The sequence below is a fragment of the Camellia sinensis genome, chromosome 14 (genome assembly GCF_055761805.1).
Source record: "Camellia sinensis isolate YWXY chromosome 14, ASM5576180v1, whole genome shotgun sequence".
Taxonomy (NCBI): domain Eukaryota; kingdom Viridiplantae; phylum Streptophyta; class Magnoliopsida; order Ericales; family Theaceae; genus Camellia; species Camellia sinensis.
In genome coordinates this window covers 83,125,465-83,151,437 of record NC_138974.1, presented here as the reverse complement: position 1 = coordinate 83,151,437, position 25,973 = coordinate 83,125,465, and the positions used below count along the sequence as shown (strand labels likewise).

Below are 25,973 nucleotides of genomic sequence, written 5' to 3'. Positions count from 1 at the left end.
AGCTACTAATTTTTTTTTTGTAGCCAAAAATCTTCATTTTCAGCGACTAATCTTTTTTTAGTCGGCAAAAGACCCATAATCGGCGACTAAAATGGTTTTTAGTCGCCAAAACCATAACTTTTGGCTACTAAATTAATTTAGTCGCCAAAAAACGTCGCTTTTGGCTACCAAACACCCTTTAGTCGGCAAAACTGTTACATTCGGCGACCAACAAACAGTTTAGTCGCTAAATCCTTGGTATTCGGCGACTAATTCATTTTAGTCGGCAAAAGGCTTCATTTTTGGCGACTAAATCAAGTTTAGTCGCCATTTGGTCAACTTTCAGCGACGAAATTCTTCATTTTAGTCGCCATTTGTGCTTTTTCTTGTAGTGGATTTTGAGTCCAACTTTGGAGGCATAATTGTGGGTACAATCTTCAATCGAATTATATCCTTCTATTATTGATAAATTTGAAGTGATCTCTTAAGTTTTTATTTTTTATTTATTTATATTTTTTTTTAGATCTGGAAGAAAATCAATATTGATCTAATTTTTGGAAGATGATAGAAGATCGTCATAATACTTCTTGATCCACCCTTTGATGATCTTGACCTCTTCTTTCCGTTGATTTGTCAACCATTTTGGATCACTTCGGCTTTTCCAAAGAATGTCCAAGCAATGGGATCCTGCAAAGTTATATTTCACCAAATATTTGAGAACAGATACTTGTTATATATCACCAGATAAATTTCACTGACATTTTTTTTCATCATTTGCGTGACTCCATACAACATATGTCATGTACACATATAAGGGCCAATATTATATATTCAAAGGGAACGGATTGCCATCTCCAGTTTTGGATCCACCGGGAGTCTCACTCTAACAATCAAACATGTTCATTTTGTAAGTTGTTAAGTGCAAATTATCTATTCAATTTTTTAAAAAAAAAATTAATCAAATTATCTGAAAATTATAACCATACAATTTTATCATTTTTTTTCAAAAAATAGACAGCCTGAGAAGCATGGACACGGACACGTGACACGACACGGATACGACACGGACACGCTGACACGTTAATTTTCAAAAAATACAGGACACGATACGTGGGGAACACGCATGAAATATATAATTTTATATATTTATTATATATTATATATATAAATATATCATTCAAATATAATATAAAATGCAATATGACATTAATTTCTATAAATTTATATGGGTTTTGTTTTATTATTATATCTTAAATTGTTGTATTCAAGCTTATAATTAGTTTCACATGTGTTTAAATTGTTGTATTCAAGCTTATAATTAGAAGTGTCCGTGCTTTTTAGTAGACAGGAAACATAATTCTAAAAATATTGCCATCTATTTAATATTTTTTTTTAAACGATGAAATTATATCATTAGAATTATCAAATTAATTTAATTAATTTTTTAAATTATTTTTATTATTTTTTAATGAATGATCTACACCAAAAACGGTTCAAGACAAAGCTGCATATATCTAGAAAATAATGTTGGCTCCTATTTTCTTATGATATAATGAGTTCTATATCTGCACTAACATTTGCCATGTAAATCCACAACAAACATACACAAGCAAACATATGTATTGATTGTTTATTGTAGAGATATAGGTAAGCACATACCATTAACCGTATGAACAGCAACAACACTATCTGATATGTCTTTCAATACCCTACAATTAATCACGCAAACAGAATTAAACTGGGGTCAATCAGGTAATTTTTGTTCAATTTTACTTTGGTTTTTTCTATTTTTGAAAAAAGACACATCTTTTTTATTTACCCTCCACTGCTGTAAGGATCTCTCAAACCATTGGAGAAGATGATGTTGCTAGCAAACCTCTTGAGAACCATGTTTATATCCTGCAAATTGCATTTGAAAATATTTAAATTTGTAAGACGCATTCAAGAAAAAAAAAAAAAAAAAATTGATGAAGGCAACAAATTTATTAGAAAGGTCAGCAACAAAAATAGAGAACACCCAATTTTAAAAGTTAGAATCCCGAATTATAAATAGAAAAAAATTACACAATTGAACCTGCAATTTGCTTATAGTGCCAATATAGTCTTTCAGTTTCAATTCCATCAATTTTGTTTTTTAATTTTTTTTATATTGTGTCAATTTAATCAAATTGATAATGTGTTTAAAAAAAAAAAATTGATAAAATTCAAGGGTTAAATTAAAAGGGAAGAATATAAGAGAGAGAACAAGAGAATGAACAAATTTAACCTTCATTTTTGTAATAAAATAGAATTTACAAAAATTAAATTAACACAAGAAATAAATTACAATAGGCACTAATCTATTTTGACTTCATAAATATGTGGTAGAGACTGCATAGAAAAATAGTAGTAAATTAAATTAAATGGAGAAGAATAATGAAAAGGACATACATGGCCTCCATAGTAGGTAGTGACCCAATGAGGCCTTGGTGGGACTCCGTACATACTTTTGCAATCCTCAATGAAGCTGCTAAGAATGAAAGGTTTTGCGAAAAACATAGTATCGTTGCTGCCACGGCCAAGGGGAATCACCATTTCACTACATTCCTACACACACACACAATACAGATTTTTAAAGATCACACACACACACACACACACACAACTGGAGCTTGGAGCTTGAGTTAGCTCCAAGCTTCTTTTTATTAATATACTGTATTTCCCTTAACATGCTTTCATTAATAAAGATTTTTTTGCCGATAAAAAAAAAACATATATATAAATTCAATAATCTTTAATTAGAGAATTTTAACGATCACACAATTCCAATATGCACACAAAAGAAAGTGATTGCAACAATAATGAAGTTTGTGCATTGAAATTTTGATGGTGAGGATGTACCAATTAGTTGTCCTCAATAATGGTGTTTTTAGATGCAACTGTAATGTTGAGAGATTGAATTAAAACACTTGTTATATTAGGTATTAAATGGAATTTTTTTTTTTTATATTTTGAAGATAAAATAACACAAGACTAATACTCTAAGAAATAAAAATATAAAAAAAAATACATTAGTAGTCTCTATATTTTGATTCTTGTGTTATTTTGATATTTATAATTTCAATTAAATTGATTTTGACCTTAAATTTATGATTTTATCTAAATATGATCTAATTGATTACAACCGTTATTAACCAAGACATTTGGCCTAATGGTTGTATAGCACCATTTGTGGTGTGAGGTTTCGGGTTCAACTCCTATAGAGAGGAGTCCGGTATCCTTTGTGATAATTGGTTTATTTCTCCTCTATTATGAAGATTTTATGTGATTAGTAATAGTTGTTTGGCGCTTCGTAGATTGGTTACACTTTGCTGACTTTCTAATTATTGTGGGTTAATGGTCTATTTGATGATGTGAACATTTTTCAGAAGAAAAATACTTTAGACACTTAATTTATCATCTCTAAAAGTCACTCCTAATAATGTGTATGACAAATGTCAAAATTTGATTTGTCAAATATTTCATCATGTGAGGTCTAAGCACAATGCCACATCATTAGAGACCATTTAGGGGTGATATCTTAAGGTAACGTAGCATTGGTGTTTTGATAATGTGACTACTCTCTTATCTATTGACCAAAAAAAGATTACAACCATTATTGTTTTTTTTTTTTTTTTATTTATAGAAATGTATGCATAAACGGCATTTGTTATGTTTTTATAAATAAAATTGTAAATTTGTTCAACTTAATGAGTTAATCTCAATCAGCTTAATGATTATTTTTTTTCGAAAATCGTAATCGGTGTTATCAATTAAACTAAATTGATACAAAATTTAAAATTAAATATTAAAATTGGATTAATTGAAATTTCAAAAATTAAAATGACACAAGAAATAAAATGTAACAACGACCAATGTAATTTGCCTAAAAGTTTAATTAATCGTAAGAAAAATGCTAGGAACCATCTCTTACGGACCTTGAATTTATCCCAAATGTGTTTGTGTGGTAAAAATTGAATTGATGAAGTGTGGAGTCCACATATAAAATGAATCTCGGCCACTGATTTTCTTTTTAGGGATAAATTTTGGATTAATAAGGATAAATTTATAGTATTGTTATTAACCGGAATGATAAATATGTGATTACTTACTTGCCAATGCCACCCCAAAGCTGTTTCAATATTAGAAGTGTCCTCGATCATATGGCAGGATATGTTTCCTGTGTAAGCAACGACGCCGGAAAATATGCGACCGAGAATATCAGTGCCTTGAGATGCTCCGTCGATGCCGCCGCAGACCACTGTCACTGGATATTCCGGTGGGCTGTTATACTGAGCTGCTTGGCAATATATTAACTCCAAGTAGTTCTTCAGCCCAATCGTGTTATTCAACTTCCTAAAAAAATAGTATAGGATATAGATGGATAAGAGTAATTAATAAATAAATAAATACAATTACTATCTGTTTTTTTTTTTTTGAGTTTTCAAAAATAATTTTTAAATTTTTTTTTCTATAACTTTTTTAATATTTTTTTTAACTTTTCAAATTCACTTAATTTATATATACATAAAAAAATTAAAGGATGAATTACAAACACACTTCTTGAGATTTACTTAAATTACAAATTACCCCCGCGATTTAAGAAATTACATTATGCCTCCTTAAGGTTTCTAATTTCATAACAAATAGGTCTTTTATTAACAAATCATCAAGGTAATTAACAGTTTTTAATAATGTTAAAATTTTATTTCAATTAACAATTCAGATAATTTTATTATTGTATAAGTGAATAGTTATAATTTCAATATTTCAATTGATTTTGTTAAATAAAAATTATCAGGGAGATATTTGTAATTTTTCAAATCACAGGAGGCAATTTGTATTTTAAACAAACCTCAAGAAGTATATTTCTAATTTACCCAAAATTAAAATAGGCAAACTTCACTTTACGCCCATTGTGGTTTGGGTTGAGTGTGAATTACTCTCCAGACATTCGGAATTCACCACATAACCCCATGTGATTTGTGGATTAAAACGCACTGTTAGTTTTTCTGTCTAAGATATCAGAATGTGAAAGACACGCCGCTTTATAGAGAGTGAGTCAATTTTTATGACGAAAATACCCTTTATACCTCTTCAAATTTACAAAGGATGCCATTCTTTTCCTATTTCTATTTTTCAACCATTAGCAAATAGTTATACAAATATATTTACATTCATATATATATATATATATATATATTTTGCTAGAATCAACATCTTTTTTTTTTCTCTCTCTCTTTTTATTTTTTGTTTTATATAATATTTTCCAATCAAAGATATATATATATATATATATATATACATCAAATCATCTGGTGAAGATTGACACGCGCACACACACATATATATATATATGCATAGATTTATACATATATATCTGAGTTATAAATTTTTTGAATCAACATCTTCTCTCTCTCTTCAATTTTTTTTTTAATAATCATCAAATCAAAGATATATATATATATATATATATATACATGTATACAAACATAGTGAAAAACACAATTTCGGATTTTTAATTCATAAAACATCATCATCAAATCATCTAGAATCATATAGATACACACACATATGTATATTTCAAGTCATTTTGAATCGTATGTATGTATGTATGTATATATATGGTCATGTTTTATCCATACATATATATATATATATATATCTGTGTTATGTTTAAAAAAAAAAAATTGATTTTGGTTTTGTATCTGCTATATGCATATATATATATATATATATATGTAAAGTTTGGGTAGTGAACTATGAAGAAGATATGAGAGAGAGAGAGAGAGAGAGAGAGAGAGAGAGAGAGAGAGAGAGAGAGAGAGAGAGAGAGAGAGATGAAGTTGAGAGTATAATTGTTAATTTACAACTTTTGTTAACAAAAGTTAGTGTGCATTTCAATCCAGTACCCACATGAGGGTTATGTGGTGATTTTCGAATATTAGGGAGATAATTTGCACCCTGCCCAAACCATAAGGAGTAAAGTGAAGTTTGCCTATTAAAATATTTATAAAAATATATTTAAAAATTCACTAAATATAAAATAAAAATTAATTCATTACATTTTTGGAATTTTGGAATTTTTTTTTTTTTAAAGATTTCTTGACAAATATGTTTTTAAGTTCATCTAAATTAAGTGAATTAAAAAAATTAAAATAAAATTATTAATTAAAATATTAAAATATATTCACTAAAAACCAAAAAAAAAAAAAAATTCAAAAAGCAAAAAATTCAAAAACAGAATTCGTGAATCTCAAAACCAAACAGCACAAAAATGTCGTGTATATAGAAAAAATATACTCAGCTAAAATATTCATAAATTGTTCAATGAAAATTTTAAATGAATTATGTAGTTTTATGCTTGGTACATATGGTGTGGATTACGTCAAAGTTGCCAGCTGTCCATGCCAATTAACAAAGGACACCTCATTGCATATTGGTCAAAATTCTAACACATTTTTCTTTTCTTTTTTTTTTCTTTTTTTTTTTTTTTTTGAACGGGCTAACACATATTATGCATCTTATTGTTTAAACCAGTCAAGCTATAGCGCCAACCATATATGACTTTTTTACCAATTGCAATTTGTTGTAAAATAGAATTCTCGAGCCCGAGCAATTTTAAATTTTTTGTTCCTGGTCCAAGTGGTTTTTTTTTTTATTGGCAAATGTTAGTTGTTAGATTAGCACTTATCAGAGAAAATCTCTCCACTCTTGGCAAAGCACACATCCTTAATTCAACCTCCTAAAGGGAATTGAACCAATAACCTCCTTGGTCTAAGTGAGTTTTTATGTAGTGTTGTTGAAATCATATATTAAGAACATGATTTTAAAATTTACACAATAAAACACAACTTCAACCACGAAATCACTAGTTTAAGTTTTTTTTACAACAAATATATTATAATTTGAAAACACGACTTTAACCATGAAATAATTTGGATTAAGAAAATAAGTTAGGGTGGTTTGGCATCCTATAAATAATAAATCTTTTTATTTTTTTTTCATCACATCACTTCTCTATTTTTCTGCATATCTTTTCGTAAAAAAACAAAAAGTGCACTTATTTAGATCATTCCAAACAACTTTTGTTTTTGGTAATTGTTTTGGAATTTAAAAAAAAAATTGACAAAAACAAAAACAAAAGAGTAAGTGTGAATTATGTCAGTTACGAGCATGTCATGAATCTTTGACTGAGGATTGAGAGGCCATTTTTCTGGGAAGCCACTTCATCAATTACAGACCATGATTGCTTTATTGTTTCATAGCAAGTCTCACTAGCTTCCTGCAAAAAAAAAAAAAAAAAAAAGGAATTGTTTTCTCCAAAAAATTAGTTTGGTGAAAAACACTCTGAAAAACTAAAATTACTGAAGATTTTTTTTTTTTACTTTGAAATCCTTGGTGACAATTGAATAGTATCCATCTTGGGGAGTGATGTCATCAAAGTAAAGGATAGGAGCGGATGAAGCCAGAGCTCCCAGAGCAATGTGAGGATACTTCAGCCGAAACCATGCAGCAAGCACTGTAAGTTTTAATTAAACACAAAAATTAAACAAGCTACATTATCAATTTTAAAAATAAATGGATTGGGTTTCACTCCAATCCATAATGTGGATCAGACAGTGTGTTGAGGTTCATGGAGCTTACCACGGGCCCACTTTGATAATCTGACTTCTTTATTTTGAAACTAAAATGTGTTTATCGTTCATGAAAAAAAAGAAAAGAAAACAAATTGATCCGATAGTGGTAAATCATATTACATCACATTTGCTGTTAAGCAGTGTACATTTTAGTTTGAAAATTATATTGGTCATCCATTGCTTTAAAGACAAGTATGATGAATCATGTAGTTTCGATTATCTAATTAATTTGAATTTTATTTTTTTTTCTATAAATGATAAACACAAGAGGCCCACAAAATGAAATAATCAAATCATCAAAATAAGACTGGTTATTAGTTACTGTACAATCCATATTTAGACCGGAGGAATCCTTCTTCCAACATATAAGTATTCAACAATGGCTGTAAACAATATAGAAACTTACTTCCTCCATATGATCCTCCAATAACGATAATTGGAGAGTTGTGTGCAGATAATTTTTTCTTCAAGTACAAGATCACCTCTGCATAATCTGCTATAGCTTGAGCCGAGTTGAAATAACCTTGAGCGGTCATGGCTTCTTCCATTGTTTCAAATGGAATTGACTTTCCATAGAACCGGTGCTGAAAAAAAAAAAAAAAAAAAAAAAAAACTGTAAAATTTTGATAACCCGTACAATATTGGAGCTTTAATCCTGACATTTCAATACAGTTAGCATTTAAGGAAAAATCTTCATTCATGCAAAATGGTTCACCTATCCACATTTTTTAAGACTCGGGGTATTTGGGTAGGGCTCACTTCAAGTTTATTGAGATTATTTGAATCGTTTTATTTTTAAAACTCATCAATCAAATAAAAATAAATAATTAAGTGGGATAGTATATCGATAGCCACACTATCTAATTGTACTTGTATTTAAAAAAAAATGAAAAAATTTACTTAGAAAAACAACGACAAAACTCTTAGAAGAAACTCAAAAATGTCCAAAGTTTTTCAAGATATGCTTTTTGTGACGAAAATATTTTTGTGTTGAAAAAATTCGAGTATTTAGCAACGAATGTCACAATTTATATGTAAGTACCTCTATGTAAACCATGAGAGCATTGAAACGAGGGGCGTTTTCGGGGAGAAACCCAACGACTTCAATATCACCATCTATTGGTTCCTCTGCACCAAGATAAACAAAGATTGGAGCACTTGCATTTGCACCACCCCAATACTTAGAATTCATTAAATATCTTTGCTTGAATTTGGCATAACTTTGAGGATTGTAGTTGAAGTGATCAAGTGTTTGGTTGTAAAAATAGGTTTTCAAGTCCTTCCAAACAGACGCCGAAACTGTGACAGAAGGGTCTCTAAGGAATTTTTGGCCGAGTACACTTAGCCTTGGAATATTATTGTGTGGTATTGCAGAAACAGAATTGAAGAGGATTAGAAGACACAATGGAAGCCATTGTGCTGAAAAAGCAAGAAAGCTCATGGAAAAGTTTGTAGGAAAATTATGTGGGAAACTTTCAGCTTGGGCATTAAAGTTGTCAGAAAAGTACACATTTTTAGACCCCTCACCATCCTCAACATATTAGTTTGGGTTAACCCAAGGCATTTAGCGCACTTGGTAAAGGCTGGGGTTAAGACCCAGGTCTCAAGTTCGAAATTTCTTCACCCAACTTCTTAGGCGTGGCGCAGTTAGTTAAGAGATTAAGGCCTCGTTTGGAAATATATTATTTTAATAACTTTTTGACTTTTTGGATAAAATATGAGGTAAAAAAAATAGTATGCTTGGGATAGTTTTTTTAGCTTTTTACGAAAACATGTGCAAAAAGTAGAGAGAAAAATAAATCTTTGACTTTTTAGTATAGGTTATAAGCTTTTTGATTTTTTTAGTAATTTTTTTGGCTTTTAGCCCAAAACAACTACTTGCCAAACGAGGCCTATGTCTCAAGTTGCTGTTACCAACTTACCACAGCATTTGGTGTGGGTTCAATACTCCCTTACTGTGCGAGTCCTAACGTAAGCGGAATTTGTCTTGAGAGGTCGAGATAAGTTCTCAGGTTATAGTTTCTTACTCGAAATGGATAACAGGACACTTTGCTGATCTGTGCAAGGGGGGCGCTGCCTTGGACCTGCGGGAGATGAAGAGGATTTTCTTGTAAAAAAAAAAAAAAGTTTGGGTTGAACTGGAAAAATTGTTTTATGTATAACCCTCGAATCTATTTGTCTAGGATATGTTAGCTTTCTCTAAGTTCAAAATGAGGTCATTTAAAGAGTGCACTGGTGCTATCCATGCTCTTCACCCATAATGCAACCTTTACCTTGATAAGATCAGACATGGCTTGCAAACAGATCCTTCCACCATCAAAAATAGGATAAATTATAAATACACGTTTGGAGATTTTTTCTTTAAATACAAAATACTTCTTATATTTTTGAAAATTATATTATATTCCTTTAAATTTCTAATCATAAAACAAATTATCTCTTTATTAATAAATCATAAGTCAATTAATTTTTTTTAATAATTCATAAGTCAATTAATTTTTTTTAATAATTCATTACAAGAAATTAAGGTTTTAGAAATAAATTTTTAGGAACAAAATAATTTGTCAGAAAAAATTATACTTTTAAAAATAAAATGAAGAAATTTAAAATATATATATATATATATATATATATATTTAATTATGTTATTATATTTTTTAAACAAGTCTATTTGGTTGCAAAAGGGTTAATGTTTTTTGCCTACAATTTTAGTTGGTCCCCAATAAACTCAACTTATACATTATTTTCATTCTTTGAACTTCAATAGTCGGGATTCATTTTTTGAAGAATGGCTCTCTCTCTCTCAATCGATCGATCGATCGATCTATCGAATCCCTAATTTCCTTCTCCATTGAATCTGTGGTTTATTGATTTCGATCCCTAATCTGATCTCAAAGACTCCTGATCTACACCTCTAATCGATGGATTGTTGATTTCAACCCTAAGGAATCTCATAGTGTCTCTCTTGACAGCGATTTTAGTATCCATGTTTGTTCGATTAATCAATTTCAGTCTCATTGACTTGGTTTTCGATTTGTTGTTTGCATTTGTTCTTTGAAAATGCTTGTTTATCAATTAATATTTGTGTTGATTATGTAGTATCAACAACGGCCTCTTCAACATCGACTCTATCTTCGAGGAACAACACCAATGGCAACAAGAGCAAGAACGTTGTAGCATCATCTACATCTCTTCGTTAGAAAACCCTAAGTCCGATCGCGGAACTGAAGGAATTGGCCTCTTCGCTCTTGGACTCCGCCAAGCACCACCTTGATCGCTTGCATTAGGAGATCCTCAAAGACCTCGAGGCCTCTCTCTCTCTCTCTCTCTCTCGTCTCCATAAACGATTAAAGGTCTCTTTCTCTCTCTCTGAAATTTTATTGTGATGTGCTCTAATTGCTTGATCGAAATTTCACCATAGAACTACAAGTTGAGTTTTGATGGTTATGTCTCTATCTTTGTGTGAGCACGCACGAGTGCGTGCTCCTCTGCATTGTTATTATTATTAATATTTGTGAGAGGGGAGATTTACACCGTTAGTACGGCCGAGCTACGATAGTGCCGGTCGTGACAAACTTTACGGCGCCGCGCTATTTTCTCTACTGAGACGGCCGGTGGATCTGTTTTGCTCGGTCAAGGAGATCGGCAGACCAGGTGTGAACTACGCCCGGCCGAGCTGTGACTTGTAGACATTTGGCAGGGCACGCAGTCGCGTGGCGAGACCGGGCTACGAATAGCTCGGGCTAAACCGAGGACGAGGCGAAGGCCGGCATGCCTTTGAACGGTTAGCCGAGATGGACAGATTCCAGATAACCTCAGATGAAGGTAGAACAGATGGAGGCCGACATGCCTCGGAACTGGTAAGCCACAATAAATCGGTCAATATCAGCCCGGCCATGAGCATCACCCCTTGGCCCCTTTACCAAAGGGGCAGGCCGGCGACACATAGCTCAGTTGCATGCATGTGGTGACAGTTCTCCACAAGGGATAGGTCGGTCATGGTACTCCGGTTAGGTGTGCCACCTGGGCCAATGGCATGAGGGAGAGGACATCTGCTCCACGCGCGCATCAATACCGTTGGACAGTTCTGCGTGTACTGGTGGGAGGACTAAGCCTTTACACGCATAAGGTGGTGAGAGGCGAGCACTGTCACCTGTCCAGGGAAGGACAACAGAGGTAGTGTGCGCACAATCTTTAGGCTGCATGGCCAGCCTAGAAATAGAAAGAAAGAGAAACGTTAGAGGTATGCAAAATTCACTCTATCGCCAACACTCTCTCTCCCTCTCCGATAGCCTTCTTCTTCCTTCAGTGGTCTGACTTGAGCGTCGGAGGGTCTATCCGGCACACCACCACCAGGCAGCTCATCATTTTTGTGTTGCAGAGATAGACGCCGTCACGAGAAGCTTGACGTCCAAGGAGTACGGAAAGCAGAGGATATTTCGCACCCGTACAATTGGCGCCGTCTGTGGGAATTCTTTGGTACTCAACCCTTGTTCTTTGAGCTTCTTCGACCATTTCCATGGCCAACAACGACGAAGCCCCACTGTCCGTTGTCGATGGCGTCACACCTGAGTATGTCCGCTTGAGAGAAGGCCCCCCGAATATTCCAGCCATGGCGGGCCTAGAGACTTCTTCGCGAGGTGCGCGAGACAAACACGAGAGGAGTACTAATAGCTCGCAGAGTCCAGAGGGCCGCCGATGCCGAGGGGAGTCCCATACGCAGCGCCTGGAGCACAAACTCAAGGACCAAGATGCCCTCATTCGCAAGATGGCGGCGGAGATGGAGCTACTGAAACGCCAGATTAAAGGGAAAGGTGTTGCTGGAGAGGGCAACCTCAGTGAGCGCACCCCATTCCCTCGTTGTGGCAGTCGCCGCCAGGGGAGGACTCACTCTTTCTCCATCACCAGGAACTATGGGGTTGGAGATTCTGACCCAAGAGAGGGCAGGTCCCTCTCTCGCGACAGCACTTACCGCCCCTCACGCCCGACGCCAATGTCGCGATCCTCTTTCTCCACACGTTCCAGGGATGTATTGGAGGAGAGGGCGTGCCGTCGGGAGGCTCAGAGAGTGCCAGCATTGCAGAGGTTGAGCGCTCTAGTTCGTTGTAGTGAGGAAGTGGCGATGCTAGCCCCCAAAGCGATAGCCCCTGAGCTAGTGGACAAAGAGCTGGCGCAACTTACAGCCACGCCGCTGTCTCTAGAGATTGAGAGTACACCACTCCCCGCCGGATTCCACCAGCCAAAGTTCACTTTGTACGACAGCAAGACGAATCCGTACATGCATGTGAGCCATTACTGGCAAGTAATGGCTGGCCACCGGCGCAACGACGCCTTGATGTGCCTCATATTCCCAGCAAGCTTGGGAGAGCTGGGTTTGAAGTGGTTCGAAAGGCTTCCGGAGGGGAGTATTGAGGGGTGGCAGCAACTAGCGGAAGCCTTCGTCACCAGATTCAAAACCAACACTCGAATGCCGAAGGAGGTTGATCATCTTCTGGGCGTTAAGATGGAGTCGGGGGGATCGTTGAAGGCATACAACACGAAGTACTGGGAAACTTACAATGAGATCCTCGACTGCCCCACCAATCTGGCGATCACTCAATACAAACGGGGTCTCCCAGTCGGACATAGGCTGCGAGATTCACTCACGATGCATCAATCCACAACCATGGATTCATTGATGCAGTGGATCAATGAGCACATTCGCGTGGAGGATGATGCCGCCTCCGCGACCGAGAAGGCTAATCCGGTTGTGGCAGACAGAAGGGTGGCGGGGAAAGTTCACTCAGTTGGACAGGAGGATAACCGCCCAAACAACCGGTCAAAAGATCAGCGCTATGGTTCAAACCGTGATGACAGAAACAAGGGCCGCCGAAACGACTGGGCTGACACTCCCAGTGATGTAGCGGAGGATGCCAAAAGAAAATTGAAGGCACGGACTGGAATCACCACGGTCTTTAAAATCTCCATCTACCGTATTTTGAGCGAGATTCGAGGTGAACCCTTCGTCCGTTGGCCGGCCAAGTTGGGGAGTGCGCAGAGGGGCTTCAATTCGAAATATCGCTGCACCTTCCATAAAGAACGAGGCCACCGAACGGAGGACTGCTTGCCGCTCAAACAACACTTGGAGGAGTTGGTGGCGGCTGGACATCTTGACCAATACATAGATGGGGGAATAAAGGCCGCACCATCAGGGCAAGCCGAGCCAAATGGCCTAGCCGCCCTGGATGCGGCCCTGCAAGGTGTAATCAACGTTATCTATGGTATCGTTGAACCAGCCAAGGTCTGCGAGCTGAGAGGGATGATCAAGAAAGCCGAGCATATGAGGGAAGTGCTCTCTGTTCAGCCCACTATGAAGAGGGGGAAAACCAAGACAAAAGACGTCCTTACCTTTACAAGCAAGGAATTAGAAAGGATCCAGATGCCCCACAATGATGCCTTAGTGGTAACTCTTCGCGTCAAAGGCTTTGACATTAAAAGAATTTTGATCGACCAGGGAAGTTCGGTCGAAATTATGTATTATGATGCTTTCAAGCAAATGAAGCTGGAGGACAAAGACTTGGCTCCCGCGACGTCCCCCTTGGTTGGTTTCAACTTTCAACCAGAGTGGCCGATCGGAAAGATCATTTTGCCGGTCAGAGCGGGTTCTGTAGTAAAGCAGGTGGAATTCTGGGTGCTGAAAGTTTCATCCACATACAACTTAATTTTGGGCAGGGGGTGGTTCCACGCCATGCAAGAAATTGCGTCTACCTTCCATCAAGTTATGCGCTTTCCGGTGCCCACCGGGCAAATCGAAGAGGTTTGGGGAGACCAGGTGATGGCAAAATAATGCTTCGTTGCGATAAATGGCAGCCGAGCAGCCAAAGGGTTCGTCCAGATGATTGAGGGGCCCGTGGGGAAGGAGGTCCTTGAAGACGTAGGAAGGAAGGCCGAGGAAAAATTGGTAGAGGATTTGGTTGAAGTGCGCATCGACGAGGACGACCCGACTAAGTTCTTCCTCTTGGGATCATCCTTGACGAGCGCCGAGCGGTGAGATTACGTCAAATTCTTGACTTCTAATTTGGAGGCCTTTGCGTGGACGCCTTACGATATGCCTGGCGTTGACCCAAGCTTCATTTGCCATCAGTTGAATGTCTTCCCTGATGCACGGCCCGTCATCCAAAGGACACGCCGCTCAGCCTTGCACCATGCTAAGGTGGTAGCGGAAGAAGTGAAGAACCTGTTAGAAGCTGCGGCCATAGAAGAAGTGCAATACCCTCGATGGATATCCAACACGGTGGTGCTTCCAAAGAAGAATGGCAAGTGGCGGGTCTGCGTTGACTGCAAGACTGTCAATCGTGCTTGCCCAAAGGATAGCTTTCCCCTCCCTCGAATTGACCAGCTGGTGGACTTAACTGCTGGCCATTAGAGGTTTAGCTTCCTGGACGCATATCGCGGCTACCACCAAATAGCTATGTATAGACCGGACCGAGAGATCACATCGTTCACCACTCCAGGGGCTTATATTGTTACAAAGTCATGCTGTTCGGACTAAAGAACGCCGAGGCGACTTTTTAGAGGATGGTAACAAAGATGTTCACTCCTCTTTTGGGCCAAACAATGGAGGCCTATATCGACGACATGGTGGTGAAGAGTAGGGAGAAGTCTCAACACCTCACCGACCTAGCAGAAATGTTTGCCATCCTAAAGCATCACAAGCTTCGTCTGAACGCCTCCAAATGCGCCTTCGGAGTTGGCACTGGGAAGTTCTTGGGTTTTCTGGTTACAAAGTGGGGAATCGAAGCCGATCCATCATAAATCAAGGCAATACAAGAGCTGTAGCGTCCTAACTCCACGAAGGACGTGCAACATCTTGCCGGGATGGCAGCCGCGTTAAACAGATTTATCAGTCGGTCTTCGGATCGTTGCAGGCCCTTCTTTAAAACTTTGAAGTCCAAGTTCTTCTGGGATGATGAGTGCGACCGCGCACTAGCAGACCTGAAAGCATATCTCTCCTCAGCCCCTATTTTGGTCACACCTCAACCGGGCGAAGAGTTGTATCTCTACTTGGCTGTCTCTCAACACGCGGTCAGCGTGGTATTGGTCCGTGCTGAAGGCATCCAGCACCTACCGATCTTCTATGTAAGCAAGACTCTGCTCGCAGCCGAAACAAGACATCTTCCCTTGGAAAAATTGGCGCTGGCCCTAATGATGGCGTCAAGAAAGCTGGCACACTATTTTCATGCCCATACAATAGTTATGTTAACCGAGTTCCCGCTCAAGGTGCTTTTTGAAAAGGCAGACTTCACTGGGAGAATTTTGAAATGGGCCGTGGAATTAGGGAAATATGACATCAAGTTCCGACCGCGCACCGCAATCAAGGCTCAAGCACTTGCTGACTTTGTGGTGGAATTTGCCCCTGGGATGCATCCAGTCTGCCCGATTGATTTGGTTGGTGCGGATTTAGCACAACCCATGGTTCTGGCAACAAAAACAAGTGTTGGCTCGCAAGTAGGAGAAGGGCAAAGCACGACCGAACTAACACAGTCTGGCGAAGAAGAACCTAACCAAGGCAAGGAGAAAGACCAGAATGGGCCGACCAGAGACTTTGAACTGAGAACCTCCCAAAACCCGTCTGATTGCTGGAAGCTGTTCATTGGCGAGATGTGGAAGCTCTTCATTGATGGGGCATCCAACAAGCATGGAGCTTGGTTGGGTATCGTACTGACTTCACCGGATGGGCTGATTATCGAGCAGGCAATTACGCTCGGCTTCCCAGCATCCAACAACGAAGCGGAGTATGAAGCCCTCCTTACCGGGCTAAGAAGCGCATTGAGAATGAAGGCGTTAGCCCTGATGGTTTTCAGCGATTCCAAGCTGGTGGTCAATCAAGTCTCGGGGGAGTATGAGGCAAAGGACGAAAGAATGGCCAAGTATCAGACGCTCGTACGCGCAGAGATCAAGAAGTTCGCTGCAATAAGGATGGAACAAATCGACCGAGAGGAAAACAGTGCGGCTGATGAATTGGCCGGACTTGCTTCTGCTCAGACAGCTTTTCCTAACCCCTTGATGATAGAATTTTTACCTCGGCCAAGCATTGAGGAACTGGAAATGACCGAGGTGCTCTGTGTCGACTTGGGTCCTTTCTGGATGGACCCCATCATCGTCTTCCTGAAAGATAGGGTTCTACCAGAAGAGAAGAAGGCGACCAACAAGATCCGGGCCAAGTCAGAGCGGTTTTGGCTCTCCTCATCCGGAGCCTTGTATAAGAAGTATTTTACCAGGCCGTATCTGAAGTGCGTTCACCCTGCTAAGGTGGAAGCCTTCCTTTATGAGATCCATGAAGGCATCTGCGGCAGCCATACTAGGGGTAGGTCACTGGCTTACAGAGCAATTTCCCAAGGTTATTGGTGGCCGTGCATGCAGGCAGATGCGCAGAAATACGTTCGCCGATGTGAAAATTGCCAAAAATTTGCTCACCAGATCCACCAGCCAGCGAGAGAATTGCTCCCCCTTACAAGTCCTTGGCCGTTCGCACTCTGGGGATTGGATATAGTGGGGCACTCCCAGCAGCCCCGGGCAATCGCAAATTCTTCATCGCCGCCACCGATTACTTCACAAAGTGGGTTGAGGCTGAGCCACTGGCGACCATAAAGGAAAAGGATGTGAAGAAGTTTGTTTGATAAAATGTTATTACTCGCTTCGGTATACCCAAGGCCCTCATCTCTGATAATGGCACTCAATTCGATGGGAAACTCTTTCGCGGATTTTGCGAACAGCTGAAGATCGAATTCTGTAATTCAACGCCGGCCTATCCGCAGTCAAATGGTCAAGCAGAGGCCTCAAACAAGACCATCCTGGACGGGCTGAAGAAGCGGCTTGAGAAGGCCAAGGGGAAGTGGGCTGAAGAACTCCCTAGCGTACTCTGGGCGTACTGCACTACGCCAAGACGGTCGACCGGAGAGACTCCGTTTGCCTTGGCCTATGGCATGGAAGCCGTTATCCCGCTGGAAATTGGCATGCCAACCATCCGGTCCGAAACCTTCCAGCCAGATTTGAACAATGAAGCAGTGGCATTGGAGCTAGACCTTGCCGAGGAAATGAGGGAGTGGGCCCTAATCCACATAGCGGCCTATCAGCAAGAACTCTCCAAGAAATACAACAAGGCTATGCACCCCAGGCTGTTCAAGATCGGGGACGGGGTCTTAAGAAAGTGTTGGGCAACACGGTGGTCCTTGGCGAAGGAAAGCTCAGTGCAAATTGGAAAGGACCATACAGAGTGACTGGTCTCACTGGAAAAGGGGCATACCATCTGGAAGATTTAGATGGCAAGGCTGTCCCCAGACCGTGGAATGCAGCCAACCTTAAGATCTTTTACTTTTAAAATGTAATTGCTTAGCTTTTTAGACCTTTAGCCTTTTGGCATTTGATGTAAAGATAGCACTGCTTTTTGTAATGAAAAATAGCCCTCTTATTGTTTTGTTTCACACCTTTCTGTGCAATGACACTGCAAGGATACAAGGCCACAGTGGATGCCAGGGGCAGAGAGACCGACCTGAATAGGACCGGACTGATTTTCTCTCGCCGGTATCTAAGTGGACTGCACAAACAGTTGGTGTATTGTCCAATGAAATGATTGGCGTATGGTCCAATTCACATAAGGGCCGAGCTGGTTTTTTGCTCGCCCAATTGGGATGTTGGCGTCATGTCCAACTTAAATGAAATATTGGTGTTTTTCCCAATGTTAAGGACGAGCTGATTCTGCTCGGCCAAAACGAAATGTTGGTGTTTTGCCCAACCGATAATAGCAGAGCTGACTTTGCTCGGCCAAGCGATATGTTGGTGCCTTGTCCAACTTACAAGAAGCCGAGCTGACTTTGCTCGGAGGAAAAAAATGTTAACGTTCTATCCAACTCCTAGGCCAAGCTAATTTTGCTCGGCCATGTCGGAATATTGGTGTTTCGTCTGATCTAAAGGCCGAGCTGGTTTTGCTCGGCCGAAGTGAAATAATTGTGATTTGTCTAACTTCTTTTAGGGCCGAGCTGATTTTTGCCCGCCCAAAAACAGGTCTTGAACTGTTGTCAAAGCCAGAGCGGCAGTGGTAATTTTTGCTCGGCCGAATGAAAATTTTGGGTTCTTTCGAAAAATCAAAGAACCGAGCTGCTAGTTGATTCGTAGGCATTTCAGTTAAAGAAATTTTGATTTTAGCTTGGCATATTGCGCGGCATTGCTGACCTATCAGTTGTGGCACATTAAAGTTTGAATCAGGACATTTTGCATGTTGCAACCGAACAAAAAGAGAAGATCAGCGGGCAAAAAGTTCCAATTTCATTGATTGAAGAAATTGCATTACAACTGTGGGGCCCTAGCCCGGTTACATTAAACAAAGAAAGAAAAGAGACGAAAATGAAGCAGGAAATAGGAGGGGGCATTTCAGTCCAATTCTAGGTCAACCGTCTGCTCGGCGACCTCCAGAGTCTGCTCGGCCACCTCCGCACTGTGCTCGGGCAAGCCTTCTTCCAACTCATCATCCGCGTCCTTCACTACGACAACCTCCTGATCAGCTACTTGATCTTCGGCATCCTAAGATGCTTCAGGAGAAGTTTGCTCGATTTGTTGCGCGGCGGCGGCTTCTTCCGCGGCTTTCTTTTTGGCCTCCTCTATGAGCCTCTTCTGCATGGCGCTTGCATAGGCCTGCATATAGTGCGGTATGAAGGCCGCAGATGGATGAAAGAACATGTCAGCATCCTGACCAAGGCCAACTTTCTCCACGGCAGCTTTCCAACCGCACTGGAAAAAGATGTCCTTGGTCGCCTGCGCCTGCCGTTCATACGTTTTTTCGCCTTGAGCATAGCCCCTGTCTTCGGCGTCGCTAACCGCCTTGTCTTTCTCCTCTTTATGCGCATCGCGCAGCTTCCTCAGCTCGGCGAGATACCGGGCTTTGGTCGACTTCACGGCCTGCTGTTTGTCCGCTTCAGCTCGGTCAACCTTTTGGCTCAGGTTATCTCGTTCGGCCTCAACTACTTCCTGCGCGGCCTTAAGCTTCACTATCTCGGCCTTTTGGGCCTTGTTCTCAGCTATGGCATCCCGCAGGCTCTGCCGCACTGCAATCATTCGATCATGCGCTAAATAGTTATTTTGCGCGGCCTGAAAACATATGCAAGATTATAAATGTTCATAAAACCGAGCAAAAACCGGTCAACAACTTGTAGCAAAAAGAGTGGAACTTACCAAAACGATCGATTTTGCTGCCGAGCGAAGCACCTTCAGGTCGGACAGCTCGTCGTGCTTCTTCATGTCAGCGGGAAGGATAAGCCCCATGGTCATGTTGAAACCGAGAGAGTAATCCTTGTCCGCGTACATTGAATCGGCCTCAGAGACAGCCCGGCCCTTGTACTTGATCTCGGGAACCTAGACTGGAGGGGAGGATCGGCTCTTGGAAGGCCCGGTTGGTTGTTGCTTGGTTTGGTCCCCCAGCTCGGTGGAGGCATGCTCAGTGGAGTCCTCGTCAACGAGATACTGCTCTCTCTGGTCTTTCCTCGGTCGCTTCTTCGACCGGCCAGCTGGTTGTTCGCTGGCAAGAGCCAGCACAGCCCCTTCCTTTTGCCCAGCTACAGTGGAAGATGTTCCCCCGATTGCTTCCGGCGGTTGGGACTCGCTTTCCTCACCGGTGATCAGGGACTTGATTGCCTGGATCTTCGCCATTTCTTGCTTGGCAGTGAGGTGAACGAGTTTGATCGGCGGAAGATTTGGGTTAGGTTCTGGGGAAGGAGCACGGAGGAAGTCAGTAACCCGGCTTTTGCGCGGCGCTTTGTAAGTGTAGGTCGGTTCAAAGCCGAGCAGCTTTGCTGACTCTCTTTCTTCTTCTGGATGGCGCAGTAAGACTCTTATGGCCTCCTGGTTAGCCCGGTGGTAGTCTTTCGCCAAGTGCTTGTAATCTGCAAATAGAAGTGTTAGACCGGCACTTAGAGAAACTCATGCCGAAGGAAAATAGTGCGGTTAGCCGAGCTACTCACCAGCACTTCCAAAATCTTTCCTAATATTCCAGCCCGGTATGGGCGCCTTGGTGTCCTCATAATTACCTGACACCCACAAGAAGTCGTCATCATTGGTCTCCTTGTCCGGGTTTCCCTCGATGAGTTTTGCTCGGCCCTTCTTTACTTTTAGATACCAGCAAAGCCCACTTTTATTTTTACTAAGGGTGTACTGGTGGAATATTTCAGCAAGACCGAGATTGAGACCGAGCCTCCTGTTTAGCTCAGTCACGCCGTTTATTATCTTGTATGTGTTGTTCGACACTTGGGTTGGGCAAAGCCTTGTCTGCCTCAAGAATTCGCAGATCAAGGGTTAGACTGGGAAGCGAAGTCCTCCTTCGATTATGGACACGACCGTGAAGGGGCACCGGTCTAGGTCACCCCAAGGGGTATCTCCCTTCTTGGCCAGCTCTAAAATGACATCGTCTGGAATATTGTACTCCCTACGAAACTCGGCAAGCGCACCGAGCGAGCTCACCATGAATCGGTACTTCCCCATCTATCTTGGTTTTATTCGGTGATTTAATTTGTATCTCGGTGAAAAATTTTGGTGTATTTGCTCGGACTTTGAGCTCCACCAGTGATGGTTCTGGACGGGCCTGGTCGGTCCTAGTTTGTTCTGCATTGTTAAGAAACAAGTCCAAGGGTTAGCACGACATAAATTGCACGGCTTCAATGAGGATTTTTTAGCTCGACGAAGGGTTTTTGGGTGTTCAACCGGTTCGATCCTAACTCGGCTAGACAACTTGGCCGATTTGGCCTTTCTAGTTCGGTTCTGATTTTCTATTTTCGGCTCGGTAAGGGCCCAAGAAGAAAACTCGAACAAGTTATAGCTCGGTTCAGTCTTATTTACGGATCTAATTGGGTGTTCAGCTCAGTCAAGGCCCCAAGTAGAGACCTCGAACAAATTTTAGCTCGGTTAAATCTGATTTACGGATCTAATTGGGTGTTCAGCTCGGTCAAGGCCCCAAGTAGAGACCTCAAACAAATTTTAGCTCGGTTAAATCTGATTTACGGATCTAAATGAGCATTTAGCTCGGTTCTGTCCAGTGTTCATCCGGTTCATCCTAAGTTCAAAGCCCATCCATTCAAACTAAGGAGAAACAGGGGCACGAAGGCCCCATTCACCTTTCCAGTTCCAGTTTACCCTAAGGTGTGCCAATACTACCCCATGGAGGAGGTATTGGTAGGTGCCTAGCATTTCCAAGCAAAAATACGAAGAACACAAGATGGAAAACGTGAAGAACATGGACAGAAAATAGGGTGGATTGGTGAAGAGACTTACCAGCGACGGACTCCAAAGAGATCAATCGACCAAGAGCTCGATTATAGCCTCAGAAGGAACGAAAACGGGTGTAGAGGAATCGGAAAGGCAGCAATGGCAGTAATGGTAAAGGTACGAGGGTTTTGACAGCAAGGGTTTTTGGGCTTGAGAGCGATGAGCAGTAAGGGTTGAAGTGACCCTTCGTTTGTGCATAAAAGAGGGGGGGAAAAACCAAACGGCTACGCCGTTTGAATTTCGCGCATGAAAAGATAGCTTTGGGGCCGCACGGGATAAAGCCACGTGGCATCGAAAGGACGGCTGTCAGTACGATTGTATGGCCCTCGATAAGATTGCTGAAGTAATTACCGATCAAATGGGATTGCTCGGCGACGCCGTTTGACCCCAATCTTGCTCGGTTCGGAAATGATTCAATCATGCTCGACTTACTCGGTTTGGAAATGATGCAATCATGCTCGGCTTGGAAGAGATGCCGTCATGCTCAGCTCAGAAATAGTGCAAATCACGGACCATTAGCTCGGTCACTGGGGTAACCCCAATCACGATTAGCTTGGATGGGATTAAGGGGCAATTGAAAGGGGAGATATGCACCATTAGTACGGCCGAGCTACGATAGTGCCGGTCGTGACAAACTTTACGGCGCCGCGCTATTTCCTCTACTGAGACGGTCGGTGGATCTGTTTTGCTCGGTCAAGGAGATCGGCAGACCAGACGTGAACTACGCCCGGCCGAACTGTGACTTGTAGACATTTGGCAGGGCACGCAGTCGAGTGGCGAGACCAGGCTACGAATAGCTTGGCCTAAACCGAGGACGAGGTGAAGGCCGGCATGCCTTTGAATGGTTAGCCGAGATGGACAGATTCCAGATAACCTCGGATAAAGGTAGAACGGATGGATGCCGGCATGCCTCGGAACTGGTAAGCCACAATAAACCGGTCAATATCAGCCCGGTCATGAGCATCACCCCTTGGCCCCTTTGCCAAAGGGGCAGGCCGGCGACACATAGCTCGGTTGCGTGCATGTGGTGACAGTTCTCCACAAGGGATAGGCCGGTCGTGGTACTCCGGTTAGGTGTGCCACCTAGGCCAATGGCGTGAGGGAGAGGACATCTACTCCACGCGCGCATCAATACCGTTAGACAGTTCTGCTTGTACTGGTGGAGGACTAAGCCTTTACACGCGTAAGGTGGTGAGAGGTGAGCACTGTCACCTGTCCAGGGAAGGACAGCAGAGGTAGTGCGCGCACAATCTTGAGGCTACATGACCAGCCTAGAAATAGAAGGAAAGAGGAATGTTAGAGGTATGCAAAATTCACTCTATCGCCAACACTCTCTCTCTCTCTGATAGCCTTCTTCTTCCTCCAGTGGTCTGACTTGATCGTCGGAGGGTCTATCCGGCACACCACCGCCGAGCAGCTCACCATTTCTGTGTTGCAGAGATAGACGCCGTCACGAGAAGCTTGACGTCCAAGGAGTACGGAAAGCAGAGGATATTTCGCCCCCGCACAATTTGTAATGTCGAGTTCATTTCCAGAAAGAAAAAAGAATTGCAGAATGAGAAGTTGAAATGTTAAGTTTGTTATATGTAATGATTTGATAGTCCGAATTTGATATACTATGACTAGTTTAGCTTAAATTTTATGAGATGGCCATAATTGTGATTGGAATTATGAGATTGATGTCTATTACAATGATATAAGATTTTATATTATTGTAATTAATAGGTTTTGGGTTAGGTGACCTCTATTAGGGAGTGTATTTGTAATTTAACAAAAAAAAATGGAACACTTGGTATGCATCAAGTCTAAACAGAGCGACTAAAAAGAGAGAAACAGAGAGCATAATAAGTAGCCACCAAATCAACCAACAAGTGAATCCAATGCCTAAGTTGTATTGAATCAACTACCTAACTACTACCTCAATGAGTCAAAAGACAAATCGGCTAATTTTTAACTCTTGAGCCATAAATAATTAGATTTCTATCCTATCATATCATATCCCTATTTGCGTTTGTATTGAAGCATGCACTTGTATAAGATCAGAGTGCCTTCATTAGTAGCTGAAGCATTGAGAAAGAGAGAAAAAAGGAATGGCCTACTCTTCCTCTTGGCCTAGTTTCTTTTTGTTGGTTTCACTTTTACTTGGCTTCTCATTGCAGATTGGGTTAACAATATTTGTAGCAGGTCCCAAAATGCTGGTTTTTGCACCTCAATTTTGAGGCCTGACCAAAATGCTAGGTTAACAATATTAGAACCTTTAAATTTTATGCAGTTAAATAGTCTACTAAGAGCCTTTCAATTTGTGAGCAGTTAGATCCACTTTTGATCTAGGTCTGTGGTACACAATGTTAAATACACACATTTTAAATCCACATCCGTTCAAACAGATCCTAAGAATTTCAATCTTGTTATCTCTCTGCAATTTTTGTAATTTTTGAGCTGCATGGCTATTTGACACAAAATAAATAATAAATAAATAAAATTTATACATGTATGACTACTACTCCTTGTGACAATTTGGGATGAAGTTGCTAAGCATTGATGATTCATCTTCAATATTAGATGTTTTTGGTGGCATCTCAATCAACTTGATTAATGTAAATTGTGTAATGAGCCAAAGTGATCGTGCCTCAAGGAAGAGATGGCGAAATTGGCGATGATGTAGATCAGTTAGAGATTGATGATGGAAGAGATTGTATTACCTTGTCATAATGTGGTGTGCTTCCTACCATCAAATCCATTTGATTACAGTTGCATGTATAGTTTTTCTAATGCATTCTCTCAAATTTTGTTCACTGATCGAGTTTTTTTTATATCTTGCCTTATCCTCACCATTATAGGGAAAGTGGTGAAATGTGTGCAATGAAGGAGGTTACATTATTCTTGGATGATGCAAAGTCAAAGGAAAGTGCAAAGTAGCTGGGACAAGTAAGTTTGGTAGTCATAAATTTAATTGAGGTTATCTGCATGAGAAGGCTTCTTGTTTTTCATTAGAAATTAGTTCTCTTTTTGCTCGTTTTGGTCTAATTTCTATTAACTATTGGATGGAAGTTCTTATATTGAGTGTTTCTGATAGGAAATTGCTTTATTGAGCCGGTTAAGGTATCCTAATATTGTGCAGTATATTGGTATGAATGAGTAAGTTTTATGCCTTCCATTTACTTTTGTTGATTTAAAAAATGGGCAATGCTTTTGTTTTTGTTGTAACATGTATTTTGTTGTTGTCATTATTTCCAAAAGTTATTTTGATGTTCTGAAATAGAAGACTCATTAAGTGATGCTAATTATGAAAAAAAAAATTTGATATAGTTTCCCGTGGACCGTAATTTTGGGCATTTATGGAAATTGTTTAATTGATAAGCTGTACTACACATTTGATATTGCATCTTACAGAGAAGTATATTTTTCATTTGTCATTTCTAGAGGTCTTTTGATCTAACACTATCTCTAAACTTATAATTTATGCTATATCTTGTGTGTAGGGATATTAAAGGAGCAAATATCCTTGTGGACCTAAATGGCCATATCAAATTGGCTGATTTTGGAATGACAAAGCATGTAAGTCTATGCAGCAATAGGTATATACTCATGAAATGTAATCAAACCAATTGAGTATTAGTCATGTTTGAGTTGAGTTCTAAATTGTATGTTTGTGTGTGAATATTATCATTCGTTGAGTTTACACAATCAGAGATTTTTTTTTTATAAAAAAAAATGGACATAGTATGCTTTGCCATTTACTATTATAGCCTGTCATATACTTTGAATTAAATTAAGTATCTCTGGCTGCTAGATATTTCATAGCAAGTGTCAACCAATGCTTAGCATTAAACCATGAGATCGCTTGTTAAAATCTATCCTCCTAGAAAATATAATGGCATCCTTTAAATTTGTAGATCGCTGGACAATTATGTCCATTATCATTTAATGGAAGCCCTTACTGGTTGGCACCCAAGGTCAGAATATACTTATGTAGCCTTAATTTTTTGGTTATGACACGATTTAGATATAGATATTCGCAATTCATGCTTTTCTTTAGACATTTGT

General features: G+C 40.2%; 2 protein-coding genes and 1 long non-coding RNA gene across 4 annotated transcripts; 2 read left to right on the top strand and 1 right to left on the bottom strand.

The window, feature by feature from the left end:
* Positions 1-371: 371 nt before the first annotated feature.
* On the bottom strand, positions 372-9,142 carry LOC145807401 (uncharacterized). 2 transcript variants are annotated; one of them, XM_082905490.1, is made up of 9 exons: positions 8,680-9,137; positions 8,044-8,221; positions 7,386-7,519; positions 7,170-7,282; positions 4,110-4,353; positions 2,410-2,565; positions 1,799-1,878; positions 1,639-1,688; positions 374-666 (listed from the first exon to the last, which is right to left on the bottom strand). In XM_082905490.1, the coding sequence occupies exons 1-9, from the start codon at positions 9,076-9,078 to the stop codon at positions 527-529; spliced, it is 1,494 nt and encodes a 497-aa protein (XP_082761616.1). In that variant the 5' UTR covers positions 9,079-9,137; the 3' UTR covers positions 374-526. The 2 variants fall into 2 exon arrangements, with proteins under 2 accessions (XP_082761618.1, XP_082761616.1); XM_082905492.1 differs by lacking the exon at positions 2,410-2,565 and having other exon boundaries at positions 372-666; positions 8,680-9,142.
* Positions 9,143-15,494: 6,352 nt separating this feature from the next.
* LOC145807132 (uncharacterized) lies at positions 15,495-17,896 on the top strand. The gene is made up of 3 exons (XM_082905065.1): positions 15,495-17,016; positions 17,097-17,290; positions 17,393-17,896. Exons 1-3 carry the CDS (start codon positions 15,495-15,497, stop codon positions 17,894-17,896), a joined length of 2,220 nt encoding a protein of 739 aa, XP_082761191.1.
* A 6,599-nt stretch (positions 17,897-24,495) lies between these two features.
* Positions 24,496-25,479, top strand: LOC145807607 (uncharacterized). Its single transcript, XR_014350854.1, has 3 exons — positions 24,496-24,642; positions 24,767-24,854; positions 25,003-25,479. It is a non-coding gene; the product is annotated as an uncharacterized LOC145807607 (long non-coding RNA).
* The last annotated feature ends 494 nt before the right edge of the window (positions 25,480-25,973 follow it).